At 39.9% G+C, this 17,247-nt stretch overlaps 2 protein-coding genes across 5 annotated transcripts in view; one reads left to right on the forward strand and one right to left on the reverse strand.

Annotated features, from left to right (window-relative positions):
• Positions 1-17,247, forward strand: part of LOC127430716 (pyruvate carboxylase, mitochondrial-like) — a 174,187-nt gene that overhangs the window by 125,786 nt on the left and 31,154 nt on the right. The gene's annotated exons all lie outside the window — the stretch shown is intronic.
• On the reverse strand, positions 269-14,262 carry LOC127430717 (leucine-rich repeat and fibronectin type-III domain-containing protein 4-like). Of its 3 annotated transcripts, none has more exons than XM_051680709.1 (4): positions 13,907-14,262; positions 12,728-13,145; positions 7,034-8,672; positions 269-3,106 (listed from the first exon to the last, which is right to left on the reverse strand). In XM_051680709.1, the coding sequence occupies exons 3-4, from the start codon at positions 8,647-8,649 to the stop codon at positions 2,056-2,058; spliced, it is 2,667 nt and encodes an 888-aa protein (XP_051536669.1). In that variant the 5' UTR covers positions 8,650-8,672; positions 12,728-13,145; positions 13,907-14,262; the 3' UTR covers positions 269-2,055. The 3 variants fall into 3 exon arrangements, with proteins under 3 accessions (XP_051536669.1, XP_051536667.1, XP_051536668.1); XM_051680707.1 differs by having other exon boundaries at positions 12,728-13,296; XM_051680708.1 differs by lacking the exon at positions 12,728-13,145.

Genomic DNA, 17,247 nt, shown 5'->3' on the forward strand with positions numbered 1-17,247 from the left:
GAAGGTTATTTCTGAACTATCGGCAAAACGAGTTTGAACTTCATTTGAAAACTGTTTATGATTTAGTTGGATTTGTAACAGGTTGATTAATACACATCCTCACATGTTTAACACACTTCTAAAGCCTAATAAATGTGCCATATAAAAATGAAAACTACCATTAGACATGCAATATACATCTTTACTACTTAAATTATTAGTCCACTTACAGTAAATAATAATTTTTGATGTCAGTATAATTATTCAAACTTAATAACAGCCGGTTTTAATTGAACAAGTTACGTTCTGCAGTCAAAATAAATTCAAAGACATATTTTAGAAGTATTACATTTATTTGCATATGCTTAGTAGCCTGCATGTGCTGCAGTGGTGGAGACGGGGTGCCGTTCGTCCCGTTAGATCTTCCATGGTGGTGTAAAATCATGGTTTGATCATATTTGGCCTTGTATCTAATCCAGCTGCCTTAGAAGGTAACTTCCTCTGTAGACAGTAGTCAGCGATTGCCACAGCTCACTGGGTTTTTGGAACAGCACTTATGTGTCAATTGAAGGCAGATACTGTCAATTCCAAAAATCATTGTGCATGTTTTATGCATATGTATAAATTATCTCTGTCCAACTCCATAGTGTCTTATCCAAGTATATACTGTGCTCCAGGGTGCTTTATTTGTGATACAGTGATATTCGTTGTAATAAAGTACTCCGTGTGACCGACATATTACATATCGTCTCAGGCAGTAAACCTCACTGCGCCACTGTAATCTTGTCCTGGTCCATACCTCCACCCCTATCTCTTGCCTTTCATCTCTATCCTGTTTGCCTCCCTCTCCTCTGTCAGCTGTTATATAAAGTGGTCTACATTGCACTTGGTCCCTCTCACGACTATATTTTGCACATCATGTTCACACCAGAAGAAATATGACTGTAAATGACATAAGATCATATTTTAAAGTCTTTGCTGATGACTCATGAATTGTTTTGAGGTCTCCCAGATTAACAGACCTTGTTTTTGCTGTTATTATCAGTAATTAAATCTCCAGTTAAGTGAGCGGCGCTAGAATATTTGCTCTAATGGAGTTGTATAAGCACATTAGAGACATTAAGCTTATTATCCTATCTGACATTTTAATCAAGTTTGTAGGTTCTGTGGTGCCAGTCGACTGCAAAGCTTTTGTTTTGTGTATTAGAAGCATTATGTGTGCCATGTGGGTTTTAATACCAGCCTCTTTCTTAAGCAATTAACCATTGAGCTATCATATCAGATTGATCGCTATTAGAACAGAATACCATTTTTTACAGAACAGCTTTTATTCTTTTTATGATTCTGGAAAAAGGGCTTGTCAGACAAGAACATTTATGACTATTCAGACCACTGTTGAAGGACATTTGAACAAATGGTTCCCCCATTAAAATGCTTGTAGCAAATGTGTTCAGAAATATTAAGTGAACCTCCCTCCCCCATTTTTTCAGTTATAATTAAAAAAAACATTACCACTGGAAATAAAGAGTGAAAAGAAACTTTACAGGGTGTACTTTCCCTCATCAGAGAGCTCAGACATGTGTGCTTCTTTACAGCAGTATATTTCAACAGATAATACGCTCTCTCTTTTGGTTTTGAGTTTGTTTTTGTGATATTTACCCCCTCGTTTTAACTCATTTGCATTTAAAAGGTGTTGCTATGGTACAAAGTAGCGTCTGATTTATTCAATAATATTAATTGGTTAATCTCGTTGAAACAGACCGCTTAGGTTTTAATCCCCCATGCCTTTGGCCCGTTAATAAAAAGCAAACCTATGCTCATTTCTGTTCTTGTCATTCTTTGTCTTCGCATAATTTGATTTTGAGACTTGTGGTAGCTAGGAATAATAGTGGTCATCAAATAATGGCCATTCCTTTGTGTCTGGAGCAGTACACCTCACCGACTCTGCTCGCCCCTGATAATTCTTTATTATCTCATTTTTATTGTTAGGTTGTATTGGTCTTTTGACACGCCTGAATGTGGCGAGTGTCACCTCATGGCAGTTATTATACAAAAGTCTTTCTTTTCCTCATATCTCTATACCACACTTTCTTCCAGGTCCCTGGGATTTACAGTCATGCTACTGCTTGAGTTAGAAGTAGAGCTTGAGTTGTTAGAAGCAAAGGCGTGGATATAGTTCTGTGCCAGGGCATTGCCGTACTGCTCATTTCCTGTGCTGGATGTGCTGGTTGTGGAGGCACAGTCGACCAACATGCCATGTTGCGACTGGCTACGATGGGTCCATATGACGCTCAGCCGTTTGGCATAGCTGTAGCACGTGCTGGTGGTAATTTCACCCACATCGAAAGAGCAGCTACGCTTGGTTTTCAGTGCCTGCCTCAAGTCTGACCCTCCCTCCCTTCCTTCCTCTCCATCTAGTGTCAATGGAAAGGAGGCCAAGACTTGTCTGTCTTTCTCCAAAGACTTTCTCCGTAACTTGAGCCTTCCTGTTCGCTTCACAGCCTTGTGTGTCGGGAGAGGCAGTGTGTTACTCGGGGAGTAGTAGAGCATCAATCTCTCACTCTCTGGTGTGAGTGGTGTTAAACATTTTTCCCTCACCACCCCGTCTTCTCTACCGCATGTGACTATGCTCTGGTCACGGTGTGGCTCTGGGCTCTGTTTAGGCTTGAGGATTGAGTCAGGCTTGTGTTTGGATTTGTCCTGTGTTGCTTTTGGTCTTTGAGCCAAGACGCCATTTGGCAATGCTACCATCATCATACTGTTGTTTCCGTTTGTCTGGGCATAAACATCCACCCCTTCAGCTGGCAAAAACTTGCCTGCTCTGTTGGCATCATCCCGACACTCTCCACAGACACGATGCCGCACCATCATGGCCACAGTGAAGACCAGAAGGGTTACCACGACCACGCCACCCACCATCACTGTCAGTGTGCCGCCCAGGAAGTGAGCGTGCAGAGAACGGCATTCTGGATAATCCTCTTTAGTGCTGAACTGGATGCAGCCCAACACCTTCGTTGTCGCCAAGGAGGAGATGCCATCATCAAATATGGCCAAGACGCACAGGCTGTAGTCTGCTTCGGACACTAAGTTTTTCAGCAGGAAACTATTACTAGATGGAGGCAGAATTCTGACACCGAATAGAAAAAGAAGAGAGAACATTGATAAGAAATACACGGTAAAGATTGTACACATCAAATACATTCTATCATAATTTACTCACCTTTATGGTTTTCAAAAAAACTTATGTGATGTTCTTTTTTTCCATGGAACACAAATGAGGCTGAATATTTATGGAAAAAAATAAGGCCATGTTCTGCCTAATATCTCTTTTTGTGTTCCATGGACAAAGAAAGTCATATGGATTTGAAAACATGAGGGTGAGTAAATGAAGACAGAAGTTTCACTTTTGGGTGAACAATCCCTTTAAGTTATAACTAGGTGAACTTGAGCGATTTAGCTCTGTTTTGTAGCCTTCAATCTAATATCCTTGTGTGAAGGGGATTTGGGAAATTAGCAGATTTGGAGAAAACTACAGATGTATTCGATGATGCATTTTTACATTAAACCTCAGGCTTTTAGTCTGTACACTAGTCTTTACAATCTCAAATCTGCCAGAATCTCTGCTGGAAATGTGATCTATACAGTCTACTTTAATGGACTTAATTGACTGTGTCCTCAGGATCTTCTTTGGTTTCTTGGTATACAGTATATGTCCTTAATGAAAATGTTGTGGATGGCTACACATGACTCAAGACTCTTAATTCGTTTCACATTTAGAGGTAATTGCCGGTTACTTGTGAAGGACCTCAGTAAAAAGAACTGTAGTGTTATTGAATAAACTCTACACTGTAAGGAATTAAAGGCTGTTCACATGCAAGCAGTATTTTTGAGTTCAGTGTGAAACTGCATATCAATGAGACATTTGCATGCTTATCTGCATATTATTAAATTTCCAATATCTTATGGATAATTGTGAATTACAAGCTTCACTGGAAACTTGTCTTGATGATCTGCTGTTAATAGTTGGGATAGTTCACTCAAAAATTTAAATTCTGTCATCAGTTTCTAAACTTTGTTGTTCCAAAACCAAAAGAACCCATACAATGAAAGTGAACAAAACCCATGCAATCAAAGTGAATGGTGACTAATGCTGTCATTCTGCCTAACATCTCCTTTTGTGAAAAAGTCATTCAGTGGTTTGAGTTTGTTCAAGGGCTTAGATCAACAAGAGGGTGAGTAAATAATGACTGGCTGCAGATACAGAACATGTAGTTTTATTTTATGAAACATTTTATTAACTATGAATTGTGATGCTCATTATTTTTGAATATAAACTAAAGCTGATGTGTGTAATTTTTACAATGTTAAAATTATTTATCTTATCCCAGCTTAAAATGTAGTCATCTATAAGTAAAATATTTGTAAGTTGATTTCACTTAAAAGCAGGGCTCAATGTTAAGGATTTTTTTTTTTCTGCTGTCCCGGGAGATCAGAGTTTTACTTGCCCTGACAACATTTTCACTGGCCCCACCACAAAAAAGAAAAGTAAAAAATATGCATTTTATTTTTAGCAGTATATTTTTGTTTGTATATGTATTACAAATAATATTAATTGTAATTAATTTTCAGATTTCTTAAAAAAAAAAAAAAAACTAGCTTTGTTATAAAATCATGGCATACGAAACAAAACATTACTAATTGATTGATTTTTACATTTCAACTGATTTTTACTGATGCCTCCAAGACTATCACAAATCATTCTCACAGTTTCAACAAAACTTTATTGATGTAAGCCAGATCATGTCACTTTGGTGATTAGCTTAATCAGCAGAATTTGCAACAACAATGTTCAATATATCACAGAAATGGAAATGTTTAAATAAAACACATTTACAAGATGTAACATTTAGCAACAATGCAGCACTGGCCCAATGGGGCGAGTGACAGTTCTGTCAACTGGCCTGAAACTCATTCACACTGGCCCCAGGCCAGCAAGCCATCCTTTTTGTTATGCCTTTTCTGTTTGGGGTCACTAGTTTTGCAGAAATAACACTCTTATAAACACTTAACTGATTTTCAGATAAATGGCATATTCAAACCAGAAGTATGGTAGGACTTTTTTTTTTTATATATAATTCCCTAATAAAATAAATGGAAGAATGTCAAAGAATAAGTCTTTCTATTCATAAGACCTGTTTAGCGATGCACAAAGGGTTGGCAGTCATTGTGCGTTAATGTATGTTATCTTCTTTTATAGAGTGTCTTACTGTGTTTACACTTAGAGAATCCTACATGTTGATCGAAATAGTTGTAGTAACAGGTCTGTGAAGATGCTCTGCCTGCCATCACTCAGCAACTGCTGCTTCCTCTGCTACACCCTCCCCCAGATCCCATCCACCATTGTCTATATATATTTCTCTCCATGTCACATAGACATGGCCTCTGACCTTCATCATGCATTATTGATCCCCAAAAATGCTCCTTCCTGTCGTTAAGCCAATGAAGATATGTCCTTACCATGTCTGAATTGATTCCTGTATACTGTACATATGCAGTGAGTGAATATGTTGCATGTGTGTATTGTGTATTGTTTGTGAGTTCCCTTCTGAGTTATTGAGTGTACATGGCTCTGAGCTCCAGGAGGGTTGAGACAGTCAAGTAAAAGATAAAAAGATGAGAGAATGGAATTAAAAAATCAGATGGTAAAATGGAGCATGGAATGGAGCATGGAATGGAGCAATTTCATTTTTATTTATGTCTCACATAGGATATTTGAGTGCAGCCTGGCAAAGCTACTTTGATAAAATCAAAGGCCACATACGCACTGCAAAGTTTTGGGAGCGACAACTGCATTTTAATTCTCGAAAGCAGAGAGAAAGTCAGAATGAGCTGTTATGTCTCCCCTCTGCTATTCTGAAACTCTGTGTGTGTGAGACCGAGCTCTGGCTGAAGAGAACGAAACTTTAAGCACAATATATGGTATGTGTGTGACACCCTCGGTCAAAATCAAGTTGTTCTAAACTGGATAGTGAGATGCCGGCTTTAATATACTGTAAAAATATTAAATTTAGACCCATTTGTTGACTGCGCTGACTGGCGTGACGTTGCAGAAACAGAAACCCTTCCAAAAATAGAAAGCCCTGTCCCTCGTCATGTGTCGTGGCTGGTTAGTATAAAAATTCTTATTAACATAGAAAAGATACCTTTTATCGCGTGTTGTGGCGTCGCCTCTGGTTAGGACACGGTGTAATACAGTATATGGCTTGCCATATAGGATGGCAACAACAAGGATGGTGGGAGCAAATATGGCGGAGAGAGACACACTGATGTCCGAATGAGTAAAGACAACTCTGTCTCTGTGATTTACAACAGTAACAGAGACACATCTCAGACAGACTATTAATTACATAACAACAACCGGTTCAGTTCAGATTGTTGATGTTCACACTACATAGATTAAGCGTTAATTCGTTGTCATTACCTGAATTTTTCAGGAGTAAATTTGATTTAAAAATGTGGATGAAATTCCCATAATTAGCCAAACTCTGTATGCACACATTAAGTACCCAAAATGGGAGTGACAACCTTATTTAGCTGCAGTGTGTACATTGTCTAAAAAGAGTCTGTATAAGCTACTCCCACAGTCGTTCCCTTGTGTTCTGCCACATCTCTACATTCATTTATATCCATTTCACTCTTCCAGATGCATTGTGACACCATCCTCAAATGTGTAGGTTTTGCTCTTTTAAAGGGTCCATCCTCATTTTCCCCAGAGTCAGCAGGTCCTCTCACTCCACTGCTCTGCTTTCTTTACCCTTCCTGGCTATAAATAGCCACCTGTATCTCTTTTAGCCTCAACTTGAATCCTTCCTCCACTTTGGGGCTGTGTCTGTTTTCTTTTGACCTTATCCTTTTATCAACATATAAGGTTATATGCAATCACTACCACTGAATGACTGAAAACTAACATTGTTTTAATTTTTTGTCAAAAATATTGTGCCGCCAAATAAAAAAAAAAGACTTGCTGTGAGAACAAGACACTAAATGTCCTTACCTGTAAACAAGTGTATCATCTGCTGTGCTATTGTACTGGATCTGATACATCCACACCAGGTAAGGCATTGAAGAATGACTCATTTTCCATCGAATCTGGGCTGAATTAGATGTTACACCCAGAACTCCTACCAAGTTTTCTGATCCTTTCGGTTCAGCCTCTGCTTTGCCTCCAGTGACATTCTTTACAGTCACCACGCCAGTCCCTGCCCCTTCAACCCCACTACGCCCACTGCTAATATCAGAGGAGCCTGGGTCTCTATGGTTGATTAGGGATATCGTGCCATTTCCCCGATGGGGCAGAGGGATGACCTTTAAGTCCACCAGAGCTGTGGATTCCCCTGCTGCATTGATGGCAATGCATGTATATGTCCCATCATCTCTGGCACGAGTCACTAGAAAATCCAGTGTGCCGTTGTAGTACGAGTAAATGCGACTGGAGTTTGCCACTATGTGGTCATCTGGTGACACCCAATGAATGACTGGCTCAGGGTCACCAATGGCTCTACATTTAAGTGTGGCTCTTTGGCCCTCTAGCACCCACAATTTGTTGGTATTACGGGTGATCAGTGGAGGCTCACAGGTAAACTCATCTTCTGAGATGGACCAGAAGTAGCGACCCGCCAAATGAGCAGGTGTGGCACATGTCTCCATGTCGTCTTCACGAATCAGTCGTCGCAACCACAACAGCTCACAGTTGCAGTGCAGAGGATTCCCCCCAAAGTTTAAGCTGGTGATGGAATTGTATGGTGTTGGACTGACAACCCCAATCTGTGACCTGGAGAACAGTGGATCAGGGGGAAGAGTCTGTAATCTGTTTGAGGTCATATCCAGTCTGGAGAGTTTGTAGAGCTCGCTGAAAGAACCCTCAGCAATCTGGTCTATTAGGTTGTGGTCCAGGTTTAAGGTGTGTAGGCTAGCCATATTCTGTATGGCTTCCCAGGGAACCCTGCGCAGGTTGTTGTAGGAAAGGTCTAGATCCTCCAGAGTTGGCAGGAAGTCATCGAAAGCATCTCCAGAAACATTGGTGAGCTGGTTGTTGTTGATGATGAGATGCTGAAGGTTAACAAGACCTGTCAGATCCTGAGGTCCCACAGCAGTGAGACGGTTGGTGTCAAGGTGAAGGGAACGCAGACTCTCCAGATCAGAAAAGGCCAGTGGTTTTAGAGCATGGATGGTGTTGCGTGACAGCGTCAGTTCAACCAATCCTGTCATATTGGCAAAGTCAGAACCTCCTACTTCCAGGATGTAGTTGTCTGCAAGACGGAGCTCTACAGTGCGGCGATCAATGTTTGGTGGCACGAAAAGAAGACCTTTATTCACACAGAGTGTGCTTAGAGACTCCGATAGGTTCCGGCACACACAGTGGATGGGGCAGATGGACACCATACCCCATGTCTCCCCTGCCGACACACCAGGTATGCTCCTCAGCAGTACAAAGCCAATGAGGCCCAGCCAGAGAACAGATGATTGTGGCATGGGACACGGGTGGACTCTAATTGCGCTGACAGGGAAAGATGATGCAGGATATCTCCTTGACTGGTTCCATTTTGAGTTGTCCTGTTCTTGCAGCAGATCTTTTCTTCTAGATGGACTCCCTGGAACTTTGCGTGGCATGGTAATCCAGGTTGTCCACAGACCTGTGCAGGGAAAAAAAACATTAGCACCTTTTTTTTTCTAATAGTTATCCACTTGAAAACTATAACTAGGGATTCACCGATCCGATATCTGGATTGGTATCTGCTCTGATGCTGATGTTTTTAGACGGATCGGGTATCGATCTGTCGAGCTCCATCCAAATCTGATACTATGTGTTAGTCAGGGCCGTTACTGTCAAGCTCCAAAAATGACATACCATAGAACTGTTAGTGTTAGAGTAGTCCATGTGATATTTGCATTTTATTCAAAGCCCCTTGAAGACATGCAATAGCTTTGTGAAAAGGCTGTGTTTTATAAGTAAATATATAATCTGCATGCCCAGCGCCAGCGTGTTATTGAATGGTGCGGCTCTGTTGACACGCATACATATCACGTGTAGGCTGGTGGTGTGCTGGTGGCTATTTTCAGATCTTAGAGCAGTGCACAATATGTGACTGCCACACACAAACTAAATCTCAGCTCTAGATGCTTAATAGTTCGGTTTGCTTATAACATGCAATGAGAGTGGCACCGGAGTAGCATTTCACCAGATTTTGAAAATGAAGTGAATTAAACTACTGTGAACTAGCCCACATACAGACACTTACAGGACTTCCTGGAGTTTTCCGACTGTCAGAATAAAAGCCAGAGGGTTTTAAAGGTGCACAACTAAAATATATTACTATTGTATTATAACATTCTAAAATGTATTATTATTATTATTATTATTATTATTATTATTATTATTATTTGTAATCATTATTATTTGTTTACAAATTACAACAGTATTTAAGTTGACTCGGTGCCAAAAAATAACTGCATGAATGAAAAGTGGACTGATATCTTACAACTAATGTGAACAAAAAACAGATCTGAATCCTTTAAAGACCAGAAGTTGAAAAAATTGTGCAGTGAAAACTGGCTTCTATTCTACTGAAGACTGTCACTTGAATTACTGTTAATTTTGCTGTTACATTATCCAGTAGACTAGTTAACAAAGTTTTTCTTAATAGGCTTGTAGCGTGGAGGAGGGCGGGGCCGGGCCGGAATGACGCACGCCCGGACCCCAGTCAGCCTGATGAGGCAAGTGAGGGATAAAGGCGACTGGAGTTGGCAGTTCGAGAGAGAGAGAGAGAGAGAGAGAGAGAATTACAGGAAGCTGCCCTGTATGTGTTTGTCTGTGTGTTTTTGTTTAAGTTTATTATTAAACTATTATTTATATTGTCAAGCCGGTTCTTGCTGCCTCCTTTCCCTCTAACTCCTTTACAAGGCTATACATTTATATTGAAATAATGTGTAGTTAAATGTTTGTGTTTTATTTACATATAAAAGAGTACCCCCAATTAGTACCACAGAGTGAGGTATAGATATTCCTAACTGATTTTGAAAAAAACAACAACAACACTGGTATCGGATCAGTAACAGCCGATACTGAGATTTCAGGTATCGGAACAGAAGAGAAAAAGTGGTATCTGTTTATCCCTTACTATAACTATTTCTTAAAGCAGAAGTGTGTAATTTCTGTGCGACTAGCACCACTAAACGGAACTGCAAAAAAGAATAATTGCAAACAGATTCCAAAAAACAAGTTGTTTGTACAAACAGATGAGCCACTTTTCCATCATCGGGCTGAATGGTTACTGTTGCTGAATCATGCCGTTCTGTAACATTTCCAGCTTAACGGCACAGTTACAGATTATTTTTCCACTCTTTTGTGGCATAATCAGAGTTAGAATGGACTGACTGAGCTAGTGACCAATCGTGAGTTGCCACGTCATTAAAGGCATTCCACCAGTTACGGTTGAGTGGAAACCTGGCCTGTGAATGGTTTGTAATTGTACAGTATTGGACCATGCTCGTGGAAATGTTACTGAAACCATTACTTGGCATGCTCAAAACTGTTCGGCAAGATGGTGGAAAAGTAGCTATAATCTCGCTTTAAACACACCATTGGCCGAACCAATGTTGCTGTGTCAGCCTGGACAGATTGCTCAAACAAACAGAGAAATGTTTGATAGTGCCATAAAGCTACAGTGTTTAACTTTTAGATGAAATCAACCTACAAAAGCTTACTTATTGATGACTCTGCATTTTAAATTGGGATATGAGAGAAAAATTACACACACTAGCTTTAAAAACTGAAAAAAGTGACATGCTTTCCATCTCCACTTTCTGTCTCCCTAAATCATCGTATTACTCTTCCATTCACAGATCCGCAGCACAAATGCAGTTCTCCATTAATTACCTGGGAGATTTTGAGGTGTTTTGCCTTGCCACTCATCCAGTATAAGCATGCTTCATCTAACAAGTTATCCATTCACAGAGGAGCTAATCTGGAGCCAAGTAACTGATGTCCAGTGCTTCAGACTGATGGTCTACCAGAAATCCTTACAGTTGTTTAGATTTCAAGGCATTTATCTTGTACCCAGAAAATGCAGGAAGAGCCTTAAACTTTTCCCTAGGATTGTGAGCGAGACAAAAAGACTCTGTGGCTGCCAGGGACAATCCCCAGATGATCAGTCACATTCTAAGTGATGAATGCATTGGCTGTCTTCTATATAGCAGATGTGAAATTAGGTGGCTGTTGTTGTGGCTGTGTGTGCAGACAAAGTGTATCTATTTACCCAAGTCTTGTGTCCTTCTGTTTGCTCTTCTCGCTGCTGCTCCCTGTTCTTCTACAGGGGTCTGATTGCTCCATTAACCTGATACATAACTGTCACCCTTTGTGCCTGTGTGTGTGTGTGTGTGTGGGTTTGGGTGGTTTATGAGGACAATTTTTTAGGTTACAAACTGGTAATTACAAGGGTATTATGTTATAAATGTGGTTTATGAGGACATTTCTAGTGTCCCCATAATTCAAATTGCTTAAAAAGCATACTAAACTATGTTTTTTTGAAAATGTAAAAATGCCCAGCCAGGTCTCCTAAGCAACCAAATTGGCCTGGTTGCTAGGGAGGGTAGAGTCACATGTGGTAACCTCCTCGTTGTCGCTATAATGTGGTTCGTTCTCGGTGGGGCGTGTGGTGAGTTGAGCGTGATTGCCGCGGTGGATGGCGTGAAGCCTCCACACGCGCCATGTCTCCGTGGCAATGCGCTCAACAAGCCGCGTGATAAGATGCGTGGATTGACAGTCTCGGACGTGGAGGCAACTGGGTTTCGTCCTCCGCCACCCAGACTGAGGCGAATCACTACGCGACCACGAGGACTTAAGCACATTGGGAATTGGGCATTCCAAATTGGGAGAAAAAAAAAAAAATGTAAAAATGCAGAAAGTTTTTTGTGAGGGTTAGGTTTAGGGGTAGGGTTAAGGGACAGAATCTATAGTTCATACAGTTAAAATTACTATGTCTATGGAGAGTCCTCGTAAGGATAGCTGCACCAACGCGTGCGTGCGTGCGTGTGTGTCTTCTGTCTTCTGTTTACCAACCAGTCAGAGCAAGGACAGTTGGGAGAGAGGCGAGCAGCAGACAGGACTGCAATGAGTGTGTAAATGAAGTTTGATTGCTTTTATAAGTGTGACCGAAGCCCTGTGGTATCTAAGGCACAAATGTCCCTGAATATTTGCCAATGCTTGACTGGGTTTAATTAGCCTGTCAGTTGGCATCAACACATTTGCATTATGTTTGCATTTGTTTCTTTGTGATTTTTGGCCTGCTCATTTCAGCCTTGCATAATGATTCCAGTGTCACACTCACAAAGCACAGTTTTGAATAAGAGAGATTTTACGCAGCCAGGGGAAAGGGAGAAATGAAGAGATGAGATGGGGCAGTGTGGTAGTAGAAATGTATCCTATAAATAAGCAAATGGAATTGACTCAAAGCTGTATGTGTGCAAATTTGCTTCAGTAGTGCATAAAAAGAGTGAACACCCAGTGGAATTTGGGTTTATTGTGTGCTGCATCTGGAATTACACACTAAACATCCTGCAAACAACTGGCAAAACTCCACTGTCTTCTGCCTGCCAATAAAGATTAGTTTTAAGTATGGAAGAAAAAAGAAAGGATAAAATGACAGAAAACAATAACATTGTGTGTGTACACATACTGCCATTTTCATACCTGTTGTGTCTGTTTCATTGAGATTTAAAATGGTTTCCGTTCTGTTCTTTTAAAGGTGAACTGCGCAGCTAGACCCCTCATTACTTGCGATGAAAATCCAGGGTATACGGTGTGTAATTGTCAAATATTCAGTTGAGGTGAGGGTTGAAGTGTTGAGGGTTGATTTGTTCCTCTAGGTAAATGACCCAAAATTATGACACTATGAATTTGAGCAGTGGTCAAATGGATGCATTTCGGACAGTCACATCATTACTGCTTTGGCGTACTTTGCTTTGCTTTGAGTCACTCTGCCCCATGTCGATAATCCTCAGTGTTACACAGAAGAAGGTATGTCTGGATCATTTTTTCTTGATAGTCATTAGCTGTCATGTCTTTATATCCTGGGTCCTGAAACATTCGTATGACAGGATTCTCCTTCCTTAGTCAATAACAAAAGTCAATTTTACCACAGATCATTTTCTGGTGAATCTGATGATTTTTTTTTTTTTTTTTTAATTCAAATCTTCTTACATCTGCAAAAGGGACTTTAAGTAGAATTTGCTTTCCAATCCAACTCATCTCAGAGCAAACTGCCAAAAATGAACAAAAATCCCATTTAAATGTTAAGTTGTTGAATAAATGTTAATAAATTAAATGTTACCAAAAGAAAAGGCTGATAATGGATCTCTGTTCTTTTTTATCATCATGTCTTTGGTCTCTTTTTGTTCTTTTGCATATTATCTCCCTTTGCCTTACAACATTCAATGCCGTACTTCAATTCTTTTATTTAACCGGAATGCAAAACATGCTGAGTGTCATTCCGGAGTGTTTGCTGATGTTTGCGTCTTATGCTATTGAGGATCCCAAATTAATGGATTCTTCCTGTAAACTGCCGTATTAAAGCAAATAATCCAATTAGACCTGCTTTCAAGCAGACCCTGTGGATTCTGTCTGAGACTAACAGTATGTGTATGTTTGTGTGGACACTCTAGTTTAGATGGATCTCTGATACACTCATTTTCATTGCATGATTCCCTTCTCCAGCTTTCAATCCCTGTTGTTTTCTCTCTGATTAATCCATCCTGAACAGATTTAGTCTTTCTTGTCTTGAATTATCTCTCTTTTGCGCCTTCTATCCTTACATCTGTCTCCCCTCATCTATTCAGTGTTAGCCTTTCTTAAAAAAAAACATCTACCAACCTTTTCAAATTCCATTTCCATCGGAGAGATCTGTAGTCTTCTCCATGGGTCCCGTTCCTACATCCTCTCTTCTCTCAGCTTCCTCCAAGAGAGCTTTTGGGTGGCATCCTCATCTCTCACCACTGCCGTGCTTTTGTTTTACTCCTGCAAACGATCTCAGGAAACCCTGCTCTCAAAGTAGGAAACCATCACCTACAACCAGAAAGAACCTTCAAATAACCGTGCACATGAGCCTTAGCTGTTGTCATTTATTTCCAGGTCGATCAATGCCTTGTTTTTGCTGTTTTGTTCCCGCTTAGTATTCTTCAGCTGCACAAGTCTGTGATTTGTTGCTTTTGATGCATGGAGCAAGTCGATGTCTGTGAGTGCGAGCGTGTGCAACTGCAATGTGTCTGCTAAAGCAAGGGCAGAGTAAGCGGGAGGGAGAGAAGAGAGAGAGAGCGACGGGGGGAGTGGTAGAGCCTGAAGCAGTCTTGGCTCTCTGTATGAGGGGAGAGACTAAATGCAGTGGGTAAAACGAAATTGCATCGGTTGACTGGGCTGTTGGATATAGAGTGGAATTTGCCTAAGCTTTTGCCTCTTGAGTTTTTGCCACAAACACTGTCCAAAGTCATTATCAGCAGAATAGAGTAGATTTTCATTCTCTGTAAATGCCAAATCATTATGTCCCATTGAAAAGCGATACTAAAGGAGTAGATCATCTAAACTCTATAGCTGTCCCTTTAAAGCTCACCAACATAATCAGTCTTTACCTCAATATTATCAAAGTTTAAGGCTAAAGCCCTAAATGAACGGGACAGATTTTTATTTTTATTTTTTATTTTTTAGGACATTGGTAAAAATCATGTTTGACAGATTTACTCTGTAATTGATATCCCATTTGAATTGAACATGTTTTTCCTCACACAACCTTGGTAAATAGCAAATTACCTACTGTTTTTTGGCTAACTTGGGAGACCTTGAGAAATCAAACCTATATGAATATCTGTGAAATTACATCTATTTTTCTATTTGTTTTTTTCACAATGCTTCTCCTGATTTATTTTATGCATTTTAAAGAGAAAATAAAAGGGTAAGTTCACCTAAAAATGAAAATTCGACCTAAAAATTTACATTTGACCATCATTTACTCATCATGCTGTTCTGAACTCAGATGATACTCAGTTGACTTCATATCAGGTCAGGTATGATCCTCAACTTAAGTAATTAAATCTCTTTATATATACATCTATATATAAATACTAAAAGGTTATAATATCACAAATTGAAGTCATATTTCAATGAGTTTTGTGATGCATGGATCCAGAGCACATAACCTTTCCACAGCGCCCACATCCAGACAATAGACAATCCCATCATTGTTAAAACTACAGAGATTCCTGTCCCATCCTAATCAGTAGTTTGCAGTTGCAGCTTGACACATTAATATAGAATGTGCACTTACAAGGATGTGGGTTTATAGTAATTTTACAATGGCTTTAAACATGGCTCGTCCATTTAGAATTTAGAGTCGAACTATCCTTTTTATAATACAGCTTTACACAGCCAGCAAATGTTGAACCAGAAAGGCTGTGAAACAGCTAAATATGTTCAGTCCAAGTTACACTTTTTCTCCATCTCTCATGTCCTCTCTCAGATTCCCATAATCTTTGTTGTTTTTCTGAGCTCAGTGATATAAGGTGTGTGTGAGTCACTCACAGTATCTATGCAGGGCTATATATGTAGGCCTGAGTACATGCAAGCACAGCTAACCGGACAGCACGCAAACTCGCCAGCGCCCGCTTATAGCCCAGATCCATGCTTTTGGAACATGTAACCGGAAGGCTCAAAGTCTGCTAAACCTCACCGTGGTTGACGTATCACACTCTGAGAGCTAGATTTGGCCAGTGAGCCAGTCTCGGTTCAGTTAAATTATATTTCAGACAATGACAAATGATGAATAATACATCTAAGTACCATATGACAACAATGAATGATTCATATGTGTGTGTAAGTTGCACCTGCATAAAGAAAGTGAAGCAACTGCTGGATCCAAGCCCCAGTTTATTGCTTTGAAGAAGGACCATGGATTTGAGATGTTTCAGCACCATGGACAGCTACATTAAAGTGTAGAAACTCATAGATGTGTCGTTACAGCACCAAACTTTGAGCAAGTCAAACTGTTTAATTCTGCAAGACAATTTTATTATAGCACCATTTTTTCCTCCATCTGTCTCGCTGTACAGGTCCTGTGGCTAGATGGTTGGTATTTTAGCTGCTCATTTTAGCCCTGCTCTTTTCAATATGGCCGGCGCTTATTTCCAAGTTAGAAAATCCAGTGTTGAGATTTCTGCAGGCTATCTGTGCTTTAATGATTAAACTCTCTCACTTATTCTCTCTCTTTTTTTTTCTCACTACTCCTCAACTTGATCCAGCCATTGTTAAAAGCTTGTGGGAAAAGATTTTTTCCAGTCTCGTGCAAGATTCAGTCCCCTGGTAGAATCCAGTCCCCTTGGACCCCAAAGCGATTCCATTGGCTCTGTTTCGTTCCTGATTCGAAATGATAGAAAATCGCTTATGATGTATGTAGTCTAAAATGTGAAATTATTTTAATTAATTGCATAGTTCACCCAAAAATGTATTGATTTGATCAGTTACACACCCTTATCTTGTTACAAACCCGGATGACCTTTATTCTACTGAGAATGAACAAAAGTAGATGTTAGGCTGAATGACAGCCTTAGTGACCATTTTTTTAATGGTATTAAATACAGATGCAGTCTAGGTGAATGGTGACTGAGACTAAAATACTGCCTAATGTCTCCTTTTGTGTTCCATGGAAGAAAGAAAATCATACATGTTTGGAATAACATGGGGGTCAGTAAATTATGAATGCTGCTATCCCTTTAACATCTAAAACTGAACTTAAATTGCTAGAAAATACATTTAGCTGACAAAGTCCTGAATGTCCTGAAAAGAAACTGGGGACATTAAGAGGATGCAGAAATATCCCAAGCAGACAAATGACGACTTCAGGCTCAAGGCATTAACTTCAAGGCATATTACCTTCACAAGCTAGGTAATATCAATGCTACCTCCAATGCAGCCAATGAGAAAACGTCCTCTCTGTTTGAGACCATAACTCGCAATGTAGCACTAACGCTGGAAGAAACCACTACAGAAACAGATTTTCTCAGCATACATACAGTAACAACTCCTTTAATACTGGTTAAAAAGCATCACAGGCACCTCATGAAGTTAACTGAGAGAATATTATGAGTGTGCAGAGCTGTAATCTATGCAAAGGGTGACTATTTTGAAGAAGCTATAGTTGAATTTAGTTTTGGTTTTTTGGTCACTAT

Source organism: Myxocyprinus asiaticus, chromosome 40 (genome assembly GCF_019703515.2).
Source record: "Myxocyprinus asiaticus isolate MX2 ecotype Aquarium Trade chromosome 40, UBuf_Myxa_2, whole genome shotgun sequence".
In the NCBI taxonomy this organism is placed as follows: domain Eukaryota; kingdom Metazoa; phylum Chordata; class Actinopteri; order Cypriniformes; family Catostomidae; genus Myxocyprinus; species Myxocyprinus asiaticus.